At 44.4% G+C, this 20615-nt stretch overlaps 1 protein-coding gene across 1 annotated transcript in view; it reads right to left on the bottom strand.

Annotated features, from left to right (window-relative positions):
- Window positions 1-20615, bottom strand: part of megf6a (multiple EGF-like-domains 6a) — a 221628-nt gene that overhangs the window by 64966 nt on the left and 136047 nt on the right. The window contains exons 11-14 of the mRNA XM_041206995.1: window positions 17689-17817; window positions 16748-16876; window positions 8471-8605; window positions 7153-7287 (exon numbers count right to left, since the gene is read on the bottom strand). Coding sequence (XP_041062929.1) covers window positions 7153-7287; window positions 8471-8605; window positions 16748-16876; window positions 17689-17817 — 528 coding nt within the window. The remainder of the gene's footprint in view (window positions 1-7152; window positions 7288-8470; window positions 8606-16747; window positions 16877-17688; window positions 17818-20615) is intronic.

Here is a 20615-nt window from a genome sequence, read left to right as displayed (position 1 = left end):
GTCTGATTTTCTTGAGTGAGGTGTGAGCTTCAGCTTCTGAAATGGAGACATACCAAACCTGGCCTGTCTCTTTAACGCTAGTTAAATTCATCTTGTCTTAGTAGGGATGCTCTGAAATTCAATTAAAGGGTGAATTATTGGAGCATGCTCCTGTAGATTGGAAACTATTGTTAAATCTCTGATTCCTGGGTGGAGCAGGTTATCACACACAGAAAAAAAGTTAATAAAATGTTGTCTTTTCATCTTTTTTTAAAACTTTTGACGATTTAAAGTGTGATGATTGTGCACTAGATGTAAGGCAGTATCACAGTTCTTAAAATTAATTTTCATGAAGTGGACATCACTGCCAAAGTTGTATTAATGCTCATCACTAGATTCTCTGCTTACAATGGAGTGGTTTGTGAGGCCATTTCAGAGGTTGATTATGAATCAACCATGCAGCTGTGGGACTGGAGTCACATACAGATCAGACAAGATAACGATGGCATGAACTAGTTGGCATTTTTACAACAATCCAACAGCTTCAGTGCCACTTTTACTGGTACTTTTTCATTTCCAGATTCTTTTAAAAGACTGAATTAAAATTCTCAATCCACCATAATGCGATTTGAACTTCTGGATTATTGGTCCAGCATCCACAATACAGTATCCCTCATGCACCTAGATACAAGGTGGAAAAAATGGTGTTGCCACAAAATCATAGCTTGGTGAATACATGCAGGTGACTCAGAGGCCATTTACCCTTATTCTCCCAAGTAGATGTATCGTGAAGGCTCCTTTTAACAATGCAGTTACTTGTTTATTCTTTTCCCTCCAGTTTTCCTCTCTTCTTTTAAGGTGTTAGCCTAGCCTTAGTGGATAGCAGTCTCACCTCTGAATCAGAAAGTTGTGGGTTCAAGGCCCACTCCAGACTTGACCACATCACCTAGGCTGACACTCCAGTTAGTACTGAGCAAGAGTGGCACTGTCAGGGGTGCCATCATTCGAATGAGATATTAAACTGAGGCCCCATCTGCTCTCTCAGGTGGACATTAATTATCCCTGGCATAACTCAAGGAACAGCAGGGATGTTCTAGCTGGTCTCCTGTCCAACCCTCAACTAACTACAGATTATCTAGTCATTATCTCATTGCTATTTGTGGGACCTTGCTGTGTGCAAATTAATTGCCATGTTTCCTATATTGCAACAATGACTACACTATACTGGTGTTTCACTGGTTGTAGAGGACTTTAGGACGTTAAGTGATTCTAAACGGTGCACTAAAAATCAAAATTCCTTCTTTCTTTTGTACATTTAGCTGAAGATATTGAGCAGAATTTCCCTTTCCCCTTACAAGAAATATGCCCAACAAAATGTTCCTTCAGAATATTGGGGAGGAACCTTCCTCTCTGAATTCTAAGTTCAGTGCTGGGTGTGGAAGCTCGAGTGATTCCCGTTTGTGGGGTGGCGGGGGGGGAGTGGGACAGCTGGACACGCGCTATCTTGCACCTTAAGTTTACTATTTCTGCATCCAGGCAGAGCATGGTGAATCTCGTGGCGGGGGTGGGCAGGGAGTCGCCCTCCCCGCTGTTATCTCATGGGCATGAAGGTCCAGGCATAATTATTACAAGGGCATCTGGACAGCCTCCCTCCCTTTCTCCCTTACCCTGCCTCCCAGGTCCAGTCTGAGACTCCACCCTTCCAACCTAACCCCCCTTGCAGCCTTGGCGCAGCTTGTGCTACCGGCACCCAAGAAGGCGAAAGCAGCCTCTGCTGACCTCAAAGTCATGGAAGAAATCAAGCTTGCCGGGGAGACATGGCACTTATAAGTAGCCGTAAAACTGCCTGTTCTAATTTCCCACTGGCAGGGGAACTTAATTCTGGCTAGGCTAGAGGCTTCGCAGTGATTGCTGGCTTCCCCCGCGTCCAGGGTGCAATCGACTGCACACATGTAGCCATCAAGGCGCCTGCAGGTGAGCCCGGTGCCTTCGTCAACAGGAAGGGATTCCACTCCATAAACGTGCAGATAGTGTGTGATCACAAGCTGCAGAATCTGCAAGTCTGTGCAAGGTACCCAGGCAGTTCCCATGACACCTACATCCTCAGACACTCCCAGATGCCGGGGCTCTTCAGTGCTCCAGCCCGGCTGGATGGATGGCTGCTGGGTGACAAGGGCTATCCCCTCAGAAGGTGGCTCATGACACCTCTCCGCCATCTAAGAACAGAAGTTGAGCAGCGGTACAATAGGAGCCACGTCTCCACAAGGGCTATGGTGCAGAGAACCATCGGTCTTCTCAAGATGCGCTTCTGATGCCTGGACCGTTCGGGGGGGCGCACTCCAGTACTCCCCAGATCGTGTGTCAGTGGTAGTGGTTGCATGCTGCGCTCTGCACAATCTTGCGCTGGAAAGGGGGGACATAGTGGACGACGAATAAGTTGACACAGTGGCTGCTGCTGCACACGATGAATCCAACAGTGAGTCCAAGGATGAGCACACACAGGGAAATACTGAGGGGGCCGATGCTGACCCGGGTATACTCCAAGGAGGCAGGGACACCCGGGAGGCTTTAATCCAATGAACCTTCAGCTAGTACACCACATATGGATCTCCAGGATAAGCCTGGACAGTAGGCTAAATACGCGATACCTAAGTGCCAAATCTGCCAGGTTAGGAACAGTAACTGTTAATAAAGCTGAATGTCCCACAAAGCACTCATAATATTTTTGGAAACCATGCACATGCAGAAGAAAAGAGGCACCCTCAGCCATGGTCACGTGTCTGAATTTAATATCACAGGCAAAGAAACTTATGTCAAAAAAATGACAAGGGTGTTCCAATTCAAAGCAAATCATAAAGACTTCATCTTGGGCCAACACAAAATCACCAATGATAAACCTGTGGTGTACCTAAGGTGCCTTGTGCTTACATTTCCAGGTGCTACGTCTTGGTGCTGCCCCATCGCTGGGAGTGGCATCTGAGACAGCTGCTGACTCTGATGTCCTGTTGGCCTCGATGACCTTGGCGGTCGTCCTCTGGCCCATGGAGCCTGTGCTGGCCCCGCCTGGGAGGGAGCTGCCAGTTCCACAGCTGGCATCTCCCTAGTCGTCGCAGCCTCACTGGATGCTACGATCATTGGCAGAGGGGCAGAGGAGCCGCTGCCCTCATCCGGAGCGCCCTGAGAGATGCCCGCAGAGTCGACAAGAAGCTGCTGCGCTGAAGTGAGGTCACTTTGGACCTCCCTGCTCACCGTGGATGGATGGGCACCGAGGTGGGAAACTTGGTGCCCAGACCATCTCCCACACTGGCACTGATCAGCTGAGGTGAATGCCGATGTGAGGACTTGCTAGTCCGAGCGCATCCCCAGGAAACCCTGATGGGTCTCCTGGAGGAACCTCTCCACGAGAGTTGCCACTCTCCATGGAGGACGTAGATCGCTCAAACATATGGCTAATTGCTTCGGTGATCGTCTGTGTAAACTCCTCCACCATGGAGACCAAGCCAAGCATAGCCTCATGTATCTCCCCCAGATGCTCCCACACACCCGGCCACATTTCATGCCCCTGCTGCGTCACGAACGACTCCAGAGGCACATCATCAGGCACCGACTGAGCATGTGCCTGGTCCCCTGCAGTCCTCTGGCTGCTGGTGCCATGGGCACTCTCTGTCTCTGCCAGCTCTTCCAGTGAGTGTGAAGTGCCCTCACCGCTGTGCCCCGGGACACTAGCCAATGTTCTAACTCCCACCAAGGTGCTAGGATCTGCGCTGGTGCCAGCCTGGCAGAGATGGCGTGATGCTGGTGAGACTTCAGGGCCCTGAGGTGTGAGAGGGGGCCTCTGCTGCTCCTCCTCCCAGCCCTGATCCGCTGATGTTGAAAGGAAGAACAAGGACATTGGATCAGTTAACACGGAGACAATGACAAAGTGCATCCCTGTCCCCCCAGATCAGTATGCGCTCATCCTTCCATAAGCAATGGTCAAGCCATATTGCAAACTTCAATCACTGAACATTCAGCACTGCTATGGCTGTTGGGAGAACAAAGCTGACCTCACTGCTGGCCAAACATACTTGGACGTGGCACCCCAGCCTCACTGACACCAGTGGACCTGGGTGCATGGCGCTTCTCCAAATCCAGGGCCTGCTGCTCAAACCGGCTGAGAATGGCTAACTGTGCCTGGCCACCGCCAGTCCTCACCCGCTCTGCCGTGTTATGAGCATTCGTGTCCTGAAAATGAGAGAAGAGCATTGATTTGTGCAAATTGTACTTGGACTCCCTTTGCGCACGGCCCACTCCAATCAGACTGGGACATATCAGGGCTCCAGTGCCTCCTCACCCTGCTGATGCCGAACACATACAAAGGTGCTAGGCCTGTTCCCACCCCCCCACCCCCCTTGGCCACAGGAGGCGCAAGCACGTGGAGCACAGAGGGCAGCAGAAGGTTCGTTGCCACACCACCTTGAAGCTCTCCTCCCAGCATCTCATCACCCTGACTTGGACATGTCCTGCAATTCAAGCACAGCACCTAGGTGCAGCTCCTCCAGGTTGCCCCCAAAACAGTCATGTGGGTCTCAGTGTACCACACGCTGCGAGCGCAGATCCCATCTCTTCACCATCACCCTCTCAGGCTGACCTTGCCATGGGCAATATCTGCTGGCCCACCCAGCGAAGGACACATGCCGTCAATGATTCAATGCAGTCACTACACTCAGACTTGGTGGGGGGAGATGGGGGTAGGTGGGGGTAGGTTGGTGGGGGGGTGGGGTGGGGGCACCAGGAGAAAAAGCCTACCTACTGGGTTACATGACCAATGGCAACATTGTCCTCACTCTTTCAGAGCGCCATTGAAGCGCTTGTGACACTGGAGCCACCACGTCGCAGGAGCTCACCACCTCCACCACCTCCTCCTAGGCACATTTCATCATTGGGGGGGGGGGGGGGTGCATCTCAGCTCCTGCTGTGTTGCCACCTCCTCGAGGAGGGCAGCAAGGCAGTCATCAGAAAAATGAGGGGCACACTGGCCCTACACTCTAGCCTGGCCCGCCCCGATGGCATAGCCTCCGCACTTGCGTCACCTCCATTGCCCCTCTGCAGAGCCCTTTGCCCAGCCATTGTGAGCAGCCTTTTCAAGGCTGCCAGGCCTTCCTTTATACAGGCCGCCGGGTCGCCATTGGACCCAGGGGGCTGAGCACGCCCACCGCCGCCCACCCACTCCCGCTTTGCACAGGAGTCATGAATTAAGCTGGGTGGGCCTTAATTGGTCCGCCCGCGAAAAATGGCGGTGCAGACCCGATCGTGGGCGGCAATCAGGTCCACGCCTGCCTGCGCCCATTCCGCCACCCCCACCCCCCTCCCCGCCAGCCAAAAAATTCAGCCCACTGATTCTTTATGGGCCTTTCCACTGATGTCTGTAAGGGGGTGGCTGTTAGGAAGGTCATGTCTGCTTGAATTATTCTGTTAATTTTATCTTGAGATATTACTTCTCTGTGCTGTCAGTATACTGACTTGCCTAATAGTAAATCATTCCCATCTGTACACAATGCAGCCCAGGGGAATCTAACAACAAGTCTATAGCTCAAGTTTACACTATATCTATTATTATTTGAATCTTATTGCAAACCGCACTGCGTGAGCATTGATGCAAAACTCCAAGCCCTTAAAGCCACTTGGGAAATCAACGCCCACTGTCAGCATCAATCACTGTCAGCAAGGCCAGGTATAGCTTTGTATTAATGCAGAGTAAAGCTTCCCAGCAATGTAGTAAGAATTCCTCTGGTCACGATAGGGGTGAATTGGTGATTCCCAATTTCACAGTGGGAGTGCAGGTCGGGGGTAAAGCTACAGCACTGGAGCCCTGATTCTCTGGCTTGTTCACCAAGTGAACAGGCTATTCCACTGGGTGCAATGCTGGATCACTATTAGCAAGTTGAACCTCTGAGTCAGAAAGTTGCAGGTTTGAGACCACTGCAGAAACTTGAACACATCTCTATGTTGATAATTCAGTGCAGTGCTGAGGGACCGCTGCACTCTCAGAGGTGCCACTTTCAGATGAGATGCTAAGCCGAGCCCTTCACTGCTCTTTCAGGTAAATAAAAGAAGTCCCAGAACAGAGGAATTTTCCCAGTATCCAGGCTAACATTTATCTCTTTGCCATTGTCTAAAACAGATTATTTGGCCATTACCTCATTGCTGTTAGTGCACTGGAGCTCGCTGACTACAAAATGGCTCCCGCGCTTCCAACATTCCAACAGTGACTATCCTTGAAAAGTAGTTAATTGGCTGTGAAGCACCTTGGAACATCCTGAGGTTGTAAATAGCGATATATATTAATGCAAGTTCTTTCAGTCTTCTTTTAACACAGTATCACCCTAAATACATTTTGGTAGGTTTTCTTCATTTAGTATTTGGGATGATAGCGTGAACATATTCAAAGTGACCTATGACATAGTAACATGACTGTGTCCTCCATCAGCCTCTCTGTAGGGGAGATTTAACACTGTTTTATAGAGTTGCCTCATTCCTGCTAGGAAGCAGGATGAGAATTTTCAAACAGATTTCACAGCAAATATCTTCTTTGCTTCTTTTGATTCTATTACAAAATAATAATCATAGCTCCTTTGAACTCTTCTTTGTTCCTCCTAAGTTGCAAATCCCTCTGTCCTTTGTTCTCTTTTCATCTTTGTTCTCGGAATCAAGGTTACTCGCTCCATCTCCTGCTCTAGTCCATTCTTTCTCAACCCCTCAGAAACGTCCTTTGTACCTGCAATCTGCTGGCTTTCAAAACCCAAGCATCGTGTCACCCAGTCACTACTTTCTATATCTCATGTTCTCTTCCACTGGCAAAGGAAATGGGGAGGAGATGAGAAGCAATTTACTTACGCAATGAGTTGTTATAATCCGGAAAGCCCTGTCTGAAAAGATGGTGGAACATATTCAAAAGTAACTTTTACAAAGGGAATTAGATATAGACTTGAAAAAGAAAAACTTACATAGCTAAGGGGAGGGGACAGGAGAGTGGAACTGTTGGAATGCTCTTTCAAAGAGCTGCCACAGGCACATTGGGTTGACTGGCCTCCTTCTGTGCTGTTTGAAGCACCTTTCAAACTTGGTGATGTCACGAACCTTGATCTATATTTCTCATTTTTTTATTTTAAAAAAGTGGAAAATTAAACATACCTTGACTACAGTTCCTTCCGTGATATCCCTTAGGACATAGAATCTCGCACTCGCCAGTCACATGGTCACACAAAACACCAACTGAGCAGCTACACTTGGTGTTGCATCCAACTCCATAAAAGCCATGATCACAAGCTTTGGACAAGAGGAAAGGAGAAAAGAAGGGATGAAACTTTAATAACTCCAAGATGTCACACATTCACCCATTCCTGAGGGGACTGGATGACTTTTACCACATTATCTAGGCAGACATCTAACTTGTTCTCAAATATTCCCCCAAAAAAGAGACTTAGCCAAGCTGCTGGATAGCTATCATTATTTCAGGCTTTAATACAAAGTTCTGTTTTGTTGAAAATGTTTTTATAGAATTATAAAAATAAAGTGAGGGAGAGCAGGGGGATAAATTTACTGGCTATATTTTACTGAGGACATAAACTTAACTTGTGTTCTCTTGAGTTCAGAGGTTTGAGGGATGATCTAATTGAAGTATTTAAAACAATTAAGGGAATCAATGTGGTAGATATGGAGAAACTATTTCCTTTGGGGGAGGAGTCCATAAGAAGGCATAATCTTAAAATTAGAGCTAGGCCATTCAGAAATAAGACCAAAAAGAACTTCTTTTCGCAAAGGATAGTAAAAATCCAGAACTCACTCTCACAAAAAGCTGTAGACGCTGAGACAATTGAAGCTTTCTGGAATGTGATCAATAGGTTTTTATTAGGTAAGGGTTTCAAGGGACAACATGCAAAGGCAGGTAAACGGAGTTGAGGTGCAGAATAGCCATTATCTAATTGAACAGGAGAACAGGTTTGAAATGCTGAATGGCCTCTTCCTGTTTCCGTGTGCTCTGCTCCAGCCATTTTGGAATGGGCATCGATTGTTCTCAGATAGCAGTCACTGGAGCAACAATTTCAGATTTTTTATTCTGTATTTTTTGAAATAAAGTAAGTTTTCAAAGGACAAGAAAATATGATATGTCATATGTTATCAACTGTCTTCAATTTTCAACTCAATCCATATTACTCCACATATTAAGCTGGTAATTAGAACTGTGGACAATTATAGCATTGGAGGAGGCTATTCACTCCATTGTGTCAGCTGCAGCTCTTTGCTGGCGCAATGAAACACTAATCCCATTGCCCTGTTATGTCCATGTGTAGGAAGAATTCCAGAATATCTTTCCACATTTGCAGTCACATTCCACAAACGACATTGCTTGTTCCTACAAATGGAGGTACCATTGTGTTCCATGGAGTGCTTGATCATCTTTACTAACCTTCAAACTTTTAAATAACCGTCTCAATGATTAGACACTCACCTTTATGGCAAGTGTCACCATGATAACCGGGTTTGCAAGTGCAGCTTCCATCTTTGCGGTTGCATTCCAGTGTGTTGCGCTGTTCACATCGGCACTCATTCGAACAGCCAGGCCCGTGTGTCCACTTTGGACATGCTGGTGGAGCGCAGGAGGAGAACAAAGAAATGGTTAGCAGTGTCTTGTGGTTAAAACAGACACTTTGTTCTTCATGAAGGGCTCATGCAAGTAAAAACATTACAAGCAATTTCAATTACAAACGAACATACGAATTAGGAGCAAGAATAAGCCACAAGGCCCTTCAAGCCAGCTCCACCATTCAATAAGATCATGGCTGATCTGCTTTTAACCTTAACTCCACATTCCTGCCTACTCCCAATAGCCTTTCACGCCCTTGCTTATCAAGGATATATCTATCTCTATCTTGAAAATATTCAAAGACTCTGCTTCCATCACCTTTTGAGGAAGAGAGTTCCAAAGATTCAAGGCCCACTGAGAGAAAAAATGTCTCCTCATCTCTGTCTTAAATGGGTGACCCCTTATTTTTAAAGTAACCCCTAGTTCTAGATTCTCCCACAACAGGAAACATCCTCTCCACATCCATCCTGTCAAGTCTCCTCAGGTTCTTATATGTTTCAATCGAGTTATCTCTTACTCTTCTAAACTCCAGCGGATGTAAACCTAACCTGTCCAGCCTTTCCTCATAAGACAACCTGTCCATTCCAAATATTAGGCTAGTCAACCTTCTCTGAGCTGCTCCCAATGCATTTACATCCTTCCTTAAATAAGGAGACCAATACTGTACACTGTACTTCAGATGTGATCTCACCATTGCCCTTTATAACTGAAGCATAGCCTCCCTGCTCTTGTGTTCAATTCCCCTCTCAATAAACAATAATGTTCTATTAACTTTACTAATTACTTGCTGCACCTGCATACTAACCTTTTACGATTCATGCACTAGGACTCCCAGATCCCTCTGCATCTCAGAGCTCTGAAATCTCTCACTACTTAGATAATATTAATTTTTTTTATTCTTCCTGCCAAAATGAATAATGTCACATTTTCCTACATTATACTTTGCCCACTCACTTAATGTATCTATACCCTTTTGTAGCCTCTTTATGTCCTCTTCACAACTTACTTTCCTATCTATCTTTGTGCCATCAGTAGATTTAAATCCAAGTCATTAAAACAAGAGGAAAAATGCTTCCAACACGAAATGAGTACTACCATTGTGTGTCTAGTGATGAACTTGATTTCAATAAACTTGGTGCCAAAAAGCAAACACGTAACTTGCCAGAATGCTGGCTCTCTAATGTTCTTTAGGAAGGGGGCCTGCCATCCTTATCCAGTCTGGCCTACATGTAAGTCCAGTCCCACACCATGTCATTGACTATTAATGTACTTTGGGCAAGTAGGGATGGGAAATAAATTCTGCCATACCAAAGTCACCACAATGTGGGTTTCCTTCCAGAGACTTGAGCACACAATCAAGGCTGACACTCCAGGTGTAGTATTAAGGGAGTGCCACACTGTCAGAGGTGCCATCTTTCCTGTGAGATATTAAACTGCCTTCACAGTCGAATGGAAAATATTCTACAGCACTATTTCAAAACCAACTTGGGAGTTTTCCTGGTGTCCTATTGGTGGCCAATATTTATCCCTCAACCAACATCACTAAAAGCAGACTCTCTGGTCATTATCACATCGCTGTTTGTGGCAGCTTGCTGCGTGTACTTTAGCTGCTACGTTTCCTATATCACAATGACAATGTTTCAAAAGTACTTCATTGGTTGTAAAGCACATTGGGATGTCCTAAGATCATGAGAAGCTCCACAGAAAAGCAATATCTCCATTTGATGCTACAATAAACTTCAGCTTTTACTCTGATGCCATTCATCTGTTGTCTTTTGCAGTGGGCTCCACTGTCTAATGTAATTGCTTTATCATTGTCAGAACAAGAGGGCCTTGTTGGTCTGGGATGTTCTGTACCATTGCCAAACCAGCTGGCAACCATATTCACCCCAGTAAAACAGCCCTCAGCAAACTCCAATAAACATTACATTCTTCAATCTCAAGGCCCAGCCAACAGCCAGTTTCGATTTAGCAACAGACCTGCCAACCCGAGCCACACTTTACAAGAATGGAAACTCGCCAGGTGCCAAAGAAGCTAGACACAACCAAAACTAACTGGCAATTTAGGCCCCAGGGGATTTCAGCTGTTGTTGAGTAAATGAAGGGTTTGTTTGATGCAAAATGAAGTAATAAGGTGTAAGAAGTCAAAGTGATTGTTCAGAAACAAGGCTGAATTCCGAATCCAGATTGCAGCAATGAAAGAACATTGTTTTAGTCCACATCTCTGTTAACGTTGTAGGTCTTAGATGGGTATGCTCATGATCTGGACTTACAAATAAAGCTGGAGGCAAGTCTGTTGGTAAACTCCAACTTTTATTGAATATATACTAACTATGTTCAATACAGACTCAGCACGATGCTCTACATAGAACTATCCATGCTCTGTTGTCATGCGATCTTACGTCACTGATGATGTGCACCACATATTTAATATTAACCCTTTATGCTACACCTCTCCCCCAAGCCGCTGACTCCAATAAATACATTACTTACATGATCTTACATCTCCCCCTGAAGTCTTTGCCTTCATATCAGGTTCACAAAAATAAGCATGTCACCAATCTCCCCGACCTTGTTCTCATCTCTCTCAGAGATTGTATAGGATTCAAGTCCTCCATGTTCTCTCTTGAACTCTGTACAGTAGCATGTGAATCCTCAGGGACTATCGGTTCTCTGTTCAGGTTGTCTTCCTGATGATATCGGTAGTTAGTCCATTTAATTGGTGGTCTTCTTGTAGAGATCAGTGCACTTCTGTTCCTTCTCACTATTCCATTTTTAGTCTCTACAAGATAATACCTTGGACTTCGTGTCTTTCCCAGTACTTGGTCTTCTCGATTCTGATCTCTAACCCAGACTGATTCACTTGTTTGGAGTTCTGGTAAATCATGCACTCTGTGATATCAGTTGTAATTTCTGGTATACTTTCACAATATCATTTTCCTTCTCCCTTACTTTCTGAATATCAGTTGCTTTTAGACTGTATGTGGAAGAACAGTAAGTTGTATTGAGTCTGTAGCCTTCTTCCCATCAAAGGTTCTGATGGAGCCAAACCATTTTGAAGTGGTGTGGGACAAGAGTGGTCAACAGTGCTAAGTTGATATCATCATTCTTTTTCAACAAAGCTTTTACCATTCTTACTCCTCTTTTAGCCTCTCCTTTGGCTTCTGGGCACCTGGGTGAACTAGTGGGTGAACTAGTTGTGTGCACAAATCCATAGTCTTCTGTAAATTTCTTGAACCACTCATTTGCAAGCTCTGGGTCGTTATCTGAAATGACGTGATCTGAAATGCCATGTGTGGAAAAAATTAATTTTAATGAATTAATGACTGCTTCTGAGTTTATACCATGAAAACATTTAATCTCAACTCATCTGGAGTAATAATCAACAGCTATGAGAAATGTCTTCCTTTTGAGCTTGAAAAAGACCCATTCCGAGCCATTCTCACGGTCTGGATGGAAGTGAGGATACCATCAATGATTCTTTTTGCTCTTGGCGATGGCATGCACAGGTGATGCAGCTTGAAATCATTTCCTCTAGTAATTTTGAGATTCTTGGCCACCAGACCGAATTTTGTGCTCTAGAACACTTTGCAATGCTTAGGTGTTGCTGGTGTATTCTCTAAAGAATCAGGGTCTGAGGACTCTTGGTATGACCAACTTCTTGTCATAAATTAGCAAGTCGTCCACGACACTGAATTATGTGTTGCTTAAAGTATTGTTTCAGATTGTTTGGAACATATTCTGGCCATCCACATTTGCAGTGTCCTATAATTTTAGCATATTCTTCATCTGCTTTTGGTGCCTGTTGGATTTCATTCAATCTTTGTGTGTTGCTGGTAGGAATTTTGTAGTCAATGAGGTATATGACTACATCCTCAACAAAATCTGTCCTCCTATTCAGGCTTCTTAACAGGAATGCGTGACAATGCATCTGCTGTTCTTTGTTGTTTGTCTTGGTCATATTTGTCCAGTTCTTTCACCTGCTGTTCCTGGGAAATATTCTGGCTGGTTTGCTCAACATGTTCCAAATCATCAACTTTGTAGATGGGTTGGAGATCTGTACAAGAGTTTTAACTTAACAGTGAACATTTTTGATTATGGATCACATACAAAATTTCCGGATGGAATTTTACACCTCCTCCTGCCGGCAGGATTTTACAGTCCCACTGAAGTTAATGGAGGTTTTGAATGGCTCGTCACATTTTATGGCCCCGTCTCCACTGCGACAGGGCCATATAATTCTGACCCCTGCGATTTCTCTTCCTTTGAACTGGAGTTTGGCAGTTAACAGCTCCTTGACCTTCAACTGCATGCACCCTGGATCATGGAATCATATGGTCAATAGCTGGAGGAAGTCTGGTTTCAACCACTGTTCTGTGTCTGAAAGAATTGAAACTCTTGTTCCAGTATATAATTTGAAGTTTGTTTTATGTCCATTGACCATAATATCTGTGCTCTAATATTCCCATTTGATCCTGTAATTTCTCCCAGGAATGGCACTTCATTATCTTTTTCTTCTTCAACTTTTGGATGGTACATAACCTTAGTTGTTCCTCCTTTAATTTTTATGTTAGGCACTTCTTGCCTTTCTTCTTGCAGGAATGGCACTCTGCATTTTTGGTGGGGTATTCTTCGCACCGATGCAGCCTTTTCCCTCCACAGTGAGAACACTGAATAACGGAGGCTTCCACTCCCTTTTTACTCTTTCCCTGTTTTGGCTTAGGTGAGCTGTTACTTCTATGTGCTACAAACTGCACTGTATCAGGTGTTTTTCTCCACAAGATTTCTTTCTCACCTCAAATAAAAATCTGGTTTTGCTTTCTGACTTCTGCCTGCCTTGTTAACTGCACAGCTTTTGATAGGGTCTAATCTTTCCTTGATTACAGAAAATCTGATAAAGTCTCTTCTAAGACTGACCAACAATGCGATCCCGAATTAATTCACTTTTCAGGGCTCCACATTCACAATTCTCAGTTAATCAGTATAAATCGTTACTGAAGGAATCTACACTCTGCCTTGGTCTTTGGGTGCGCCTATTAAACTTCGCCCTCTGTATAATGGTACTCCTTTGAAAATTAAAGTAGGTATTAAAGGCTTTGATAACTTCTTCATATGTTGCCGTGTCTTCTTTTATGCCCTGTCTGACCATTGCATCAATTGCCTATGACATAGAGTAAGGTACTGACTGTCCCTTGCTAGTCTTCTCTGTTAGTGCTGAAGCCGTTCTGTACCTGGGAAACTTGCAACGCCAGTTCAGCCACTTCTCAGCTTGATCCCTGGTTCCACATGGCCAAAGCACTCTGGTAAAGGTAGAATTTTCTCCATAGCTTCTCTTCACTGTAGCCATTTCTGGAGTTTGGTTGAAGAGTTTCTCACACTGTCCTTGTCCTGCAGTCATTTCTCTTGCTGCTTCTTCCAGTTGCTGGGCTCTTCAGTATTTGCTTCATTCATTGTGTTTTCTGTCATCACCATCTATTATCATCACTGCAGGTCTTAGATGGGGTTGTTCATAATCTGGACTTACTGCTCTAGGCAAGGCTGTTGGTGAACTCTGCCTTTTATTGAACATATACTAACAATGTACAATATAGACTCAGCACGAAGCTCTACATAGAACTATCTCTCTCCATGCTCTGTGGTCATGTGATTTTACGTCACTGACGATGTAGGCTATATATTTACATACTTAATATTAACCATTTATGCTACAGTCGCCACCCCAGGGAGACAGGGGCCCCAATTTTCATGGAGATATGGAGACGCTATGCCTTAACCAAAATGGCGCCGGATCCCGGATCCCGAAGTCCTGCCCCCATTTCCAACAGATACTATTTTTGTCAGTAGGGGAAAGGGGCCATGATGTGACTCACACATGGGGGAAGCCCAAACCCAGCAGGGCCATTTGAACTCATTGTTAAACACAATTAGACCCTATTTTGCTGGAGTGAGGTCCATTTCCCCCATGGTGTGAGTTACAGTTTTTAAGATTGACATGGATACTCGTAAAAGCTGGATAAGGTCTGTGGAACTATCAAGCTGCCAAATTATTTAGATCCATTGCCCTTTAAATTAGGAAACAATATCAGCCTGTTGTGTCTCTGAGTTAAAAAAAAATCAGTACTCGTAATTTCAATAACCGTTGGTATGAGCCCGAGGGCTATCATTATAGTATTATTACCACTTGACTGCTTCTACAACCTATCACTATCACAGTGGGGGCTGTAAGTTCACAGTTTGATTGACAGCTCCAAGAGGTTATTAACGGATTACCTGACTTTGATGTGGGGCTGTCAATATAAATATTTATAAGGGATCAAGTACTTAAGGGAATTTGAATGCATTGAATGGGCTCTTATCAGTCAGAGTGTTTTTTTATATAGTGTAGTTTGTAATAGCTACTTAGAACTTTATTTTATTTCATCTCAGCATGGCTGCTGAGGTCTGCCCATGGTGGATACTAGCTGAGTTGGCATGGAGGGTGTAAGGGTAAAGAGTGGTGGATAGGGGGGCATAAATTGACTTGGAGGATAAGAGAGGATATTGGAGGTGGCATGGGTTGGCATGAGATAAAATTGATGGGGTATTGGGAGTGAGTGGGGAGCTGTGAGGTGTGAGATTTGGAGGGCCTAATTTTCAAATGTCCTGAAGGGGATTGCAGAGCTAGGGAAGGGAAAGGCCATGGAAGGATCTAAAAAAAAGTATCAGAATTTTAAAAGTGAGGCTGTTGTTTTACTGGGAGCCACAGTCTGGTTCGGCCTCAGAAAGTTACCAACAAAAGGGAGCTAATGGCTTTGGTCTTCCTAATATTTAATTGGAGAACATTTCTGCTCATCCAGTACTGGATGCAGAACTGGGGCAAAGTTCCAGAGCACCAAGGTGGGCCTTTTAGCTAGCCTGCCTCAGCACTCGGCAGTCCCTGTGGCTGCCTCTGAACTGTTTCCAGGGCGGCATGCCCAACTCCAGCATGCAACTGGCCTCCATTGCCCAGAATGAAGATCCCATTACTCGAGGCATTCAAGGAAATTTCCCAACTACGCGCCCGCCTCGGGAGTGAAAGTCCAGGCCAGCGTATCTACCTGTGAATTGAGTTTGGATTTCAGTGGGTATAAGCCTGCAGAACCGGGCAAGCCATTAATTGGCAACAAATTGACCCTCACCTAAAGAAGCCACTAGAGTACTTGGTGTATCTAGTAAACAACGAGATGCTGGTACCACTGATAATAAGTGACTTACAAACTAGAAAGTTCAAGTATGATAGAGCAGGTGTGTTATTTTCCAAATCACATTTCTCGTCCATTTAAACATGGGCAACTTTCTGCACGTTCCCTGCAACATGTGACATATCGTGCTCTTGGGATATGAGGCCCCCAACACAGCTGCTTCACAAATCTCCACCAGAAGGGAACACAGTAGAGAGGAATCCTGAATCTCTGATCCTGAAGAAGGGTCACACAGACTCGAAATGTGAACTTTGTTTTTCTCTCTCCACAGATGCTGTCAGGCCTGCTGAGTTTTTCCAGCATTTTCTGTTTTTGTTTCAGATTTCCAGCATCTGCAAGGAGGAATCCAAGAGGAATCCAACACCTGCTCAACACGTTGCACCAACAGCTCTGCCCTTTATTTAATGTGTTGCTAGTCACTAGGCATTGGCATTGTCATCTGGCAAAGGGCATCAGATAGTTCAGTTATTAGGCACAATTCATTGACGTGGAACATGATTTGTATTTGTCGTCACCAGGAAGGGTCCATGGGTGAACATTTAAGGTATTGTTCCTGTCTGGTTGAGTAACATCCAACTGCAACATAGTTACTTGATTCCTGGTATACGGGCAATAGGGACTGTGATGATATACTGTAGTGATTTATGCTTTTGTCCATCTGTACATGTTTGCTTGTCTGTATGGCTGTGCGAGTGTGTGTTTCAGTTTGTGTTTGTGTACACGTATGTGTGTATGTGTGCATGCAAGTGTGTGAGTGTTTGTGAGTGTGTGGGCATGGATATATGTGCTCACGCCACCAAGTTGGAAGGCAAGGTTGGCCATAATGGGTACTCACTCTCTAGAGGAATGGCAGGTACCTGTGCAACCTGCCACCCCATAATTTCTAACAAACAAACAGCAGGAGCTAAGCTTCCCGACTTACGTAGGTGGCAGAAGCGCCCATAGAGGCCGGGATCACAGAGACAGGCACCATAGATGCGGTGGCAGCGTCCATTGTTGGCACAGTTGCATTTCTTGTTGCAGGTTTTCCCATACAATCCCTTGGGGCAGCCTAAAAGAGAAGGCAGTCAGTACTGGGCATCAATCAGTTTTACTTTAAAGCAAATTTGGGAAATTTTAACACGCATATGATCAACCGCACATGGAAGGTGTGAGAAATGAGGGGAGGGGGTGGCGCATGAAGACCATCTGGGCTCAAGGTGGGTGTGGGAATGGGGTGCATAGGCAGCAGCGTGGAATTACAAACAAGTGAACGCACACACGTGCACGCACACACACACACACACACCACGAACATCACATACACAAGGCTGCACACACGAGAAAAGCAGTATTTATGAAGGGTTTCCAAATCTCCAGAATTGTCCTGGAGTATCCAGGAATTGGAGATTAATCTCCTCGGCACTGCTATGAAATACCCAGGAAGAATATTGTAAGGGCATTAAATAAAAGTGTTTTTTCTTTTCATTTCTTTGAAACGCTTTAGTTTATTGCTGCGGTTATAAAAACATTGTAAGTGGGGCAGGTGGCTATTTGACTGACAGTTAATAGTAATCTAATTGGGTAACACAGAGACTGTTCACTCTCCAATTGGGTGTGAGAAATGGGTGCCCAGAGGATGAACCAATGGCAGGAGAGTATGGGGTCGGGATGATTTGAGACAGGAGGGCCTATGATGAAACCTCGAGAAATGCGTCCAACCAAAGTTGGCAACACTTCGGGGTTTCTGTTGACGCCTCGAGGAGATTAAAACCAGACAAGGTCAGTATGGCACTTCACCCTGGCCTCACCATGGACCTGTGTGCAACAACGGAGGTTAATTTTATCACAATACAATATTCCATCAAATAAAAGCCAGCTTACCATCCTCACACATCTCACCACTGACTCCCGGAGGGCAGCGGCATTTCCCAGTCAGTGGATCGCACGTTGCTCCGTTCTTACACTTGCACAGGAAGCTGCAGTTTTTGCCAAATGTCCCCTCCGGGCAAGCTGGAGAAAACAAAGGAAAAGAGAAAGACCGGATAATTATTCACTGAGCACAATTTGCATAATTGGGCAGAGAGAAACATAAATGCAAAAGGCTGAAGACAATGCTTTTTTCATTTATGGGATGTGGGCGTCACTGGCAAGGCCAGCATTTTACTGCTCCCATCACTAACAACAATAAATGTGCCAACACCATATTAAAAAGGGTCTGTTACATCTGGTTGGCACTTTACAATGTAGGCTCAGCTTGGCTCAGTTGCTGTCACTGTGGTTTCTGAGTCAGAAGTTTGTGGGTTGCAGCTCCACTTCAGGACTTGACTGCATGGTCTAGACTGAGAGTATCAGTAGTACGCTTACAGTCCGATAGGCGTTAAAGTAAAAACAGAAAAATAAAGATTTGCATTTATGTAGCACTTTTCGCAACCTCAGAACATCCTGAAGTGTTTTACAGCCACTGAAATACTTCAAAAGTGTAGTTACTGTTATAATGTCAGAAATGCGGCAGTATAGCGAGAGCACACAAATAGGAATAATAATTACCAGATAATCTGTTTTAGTGATTTTGATAGAGGGATAACTATTCACTAGGACACAAAGGAGAACTCCCCTGCTCTTTGTTGAAATTGTACTGTAAGACCTTTTAGATCTATCTGAGAGGGCAGACAGGGCCCCAGTTTAACACTTCATCTTAAAGCACCTCTGCCAGTGTAGCACTCCCTCAGCACTGCACTAGGAATGTCAGCCTGAATTTGCTCAAGGGTCTGAAGGTTTCTGACTCAGAGGCGAGAATGCTTCCCACTGAGCCACAGTGACATTTGGAAAGTAGCAGTGAGTTCTCCAGATGTCCAGGCCAACATCATTCTCTGAATCAATATCACCAAAACCAATTTACCAATCTTGTTGCTGTTTATGGGACCTTGGTGCACACAAAATAGCTTCCAAGTTTGCTGCATAACAAGAATCAGACACTTCAAAGTAATTCCATATGATTCTGAGAGAGATGCTTTCGAAACAGTCTCTTTGATGTTGCAGTGTTGCAATATTGTTGCAATATTGTTCTTCTACCTAACCCAAACACGGAGTGATTGAAGGTTTTTTTGCCCCTGACAGGGAAGTGGCTGCAGGGCCATGACCAATTGCTGCCCTTTCAGTCTGTTAGGTGTGCCCAATCGTGGCCTAGACAGGGAGGAAAGACTGCTGTGCTTCTCCTGATATGGAACTTGAGTGGCTAAACTCTCCCTTTAATTCACGGACATGAGTTTGAAACCTGCTTAGATAGATCAGATGAAGGCCTTCCTCTCCAGCAACAAAACAGACATGTGCAATGTGTTAGAATACAGTGCATTGTGTTGTGGAAAGCAAGGTCTGGCTAAATGAAAGTTCTCTTGCTTCCTTACTCTTGCGCTCTCTCATTCTCACTCTTCATATCTTGTATTGTCCCTCTCTTTCAATCATTCTCTCTATCATTTCAAGTAACATTGGAAAGTGGGCTGATAGAAGCCAGGTTCGCGATTGCATCTGCGACATATTTTTGGCTGCTTGGTGCAATGACATAAAATACCTTCAAGTTCCTATGGCAAGTTATTACAGTTTGATATGAAGTGTTGCATTTCGCTGCATTTACAAAAGAGGCATTTCAACCCAGCCCCCCAAACCCCATGCATCCTGGATTCATAAACCTGAAACTAATGAGGAGGCACAAATCACAGCAGGACCCACCCTAGTTCCAGGGTAATGAAACAATACAGAGCAGCAAATAACCTTAGTTCGGGAGTTTCCATACTCACAAACACTCAGTACCAGTATTGTGTCCTGTCACTACAACTTCATGGTGCTGAGAACAAGACTTAGTCGAAGGCACAAGAGCACAGTTTTGGATCAGTGAGTAATAGGATTACCAATTGTTATAGGTAGGATATTCAGGCCTTACACCAATTATTAAGAGTTGCATATAGATGATCAGTGAATTCTTGTATTAACACTGGTTATGAGGTGAATCTGAGTGTTACCATTATTATTATTATTTATCACTGCAATTTCAGTGGGTTAACATTAGTTACTGGCGGAATCAAAGTTCCTCCCACCTCTATTTTCCCCTTTTCTCAGTTAGTCTTCCTTACCCGCTCATGGGTGGCATCTGGTTCCTGGAACTTTTCACACAACAGCTGGTGATGTAAAACCATGTGCAAATATACTCAGCTTCAGGGAACTTTTCTAGATCAGCATGTCAAGGAACCAACTAGGATAGTCTATTTTAGATTTGGTATTGTGTAATGAGAAAGGCTTCATGAATAACCTTGAGGTAAAGGAATCTCTAGGGAATAGTGATCATAATATAGAATTTATATTGTATTTAAGAGTGATTTAGTTATGTCCAAGACTGCAGTCCTACATCTAATCAAAGCAACCTACAATAGATATGGGATGTGAGTTGGCTAAAGTAGATTGGGGAACTAGATTTAAAAATATGATGATAGAAAAGCAATGACAAATATTTAAAGGGTTAATTCATAATTTGCAACGAACGCACATTCTCTTAAAGAATCAAAACCCCATGGGACAAGATCCTACCGTGGCTAACAAGAGAAGTTAAAGGTTGTATTAGATTAATGGAAAAGGTTTATAATATTGTCAAAAAGCCTGAGGGTTGAGAGTATGTTAGAATTCAGCAAAGGATGATCAAGAAATTGATAAAGACAAGAAAAAGAGAATGCGGGAATAAACTAGCAAGAGTCATAAAAACAGATTGTAAAAGCTTCTACAATTATGTAAATAGGAAAAGATTAATGAAAGTGAACATG

The sequence above is a fragment of the Carcharodon carcharias genome, chromosome 15, assembly GCF_017639515.1.
Source record: "Carcharodon carcharias isolate sCarCar2 chromosome 15, sCarCar2.pri, whole genome shotgun sequence".
NCBI lineage: Eukaryota > Metazoa > Chordata > Chondrichthyes > Lamniformes > Lamnidae > Carcharodon > Carcharodon carcharias.
This window is presented reverse-complemented; position numbering and strand designations above follow the sequence as displayed.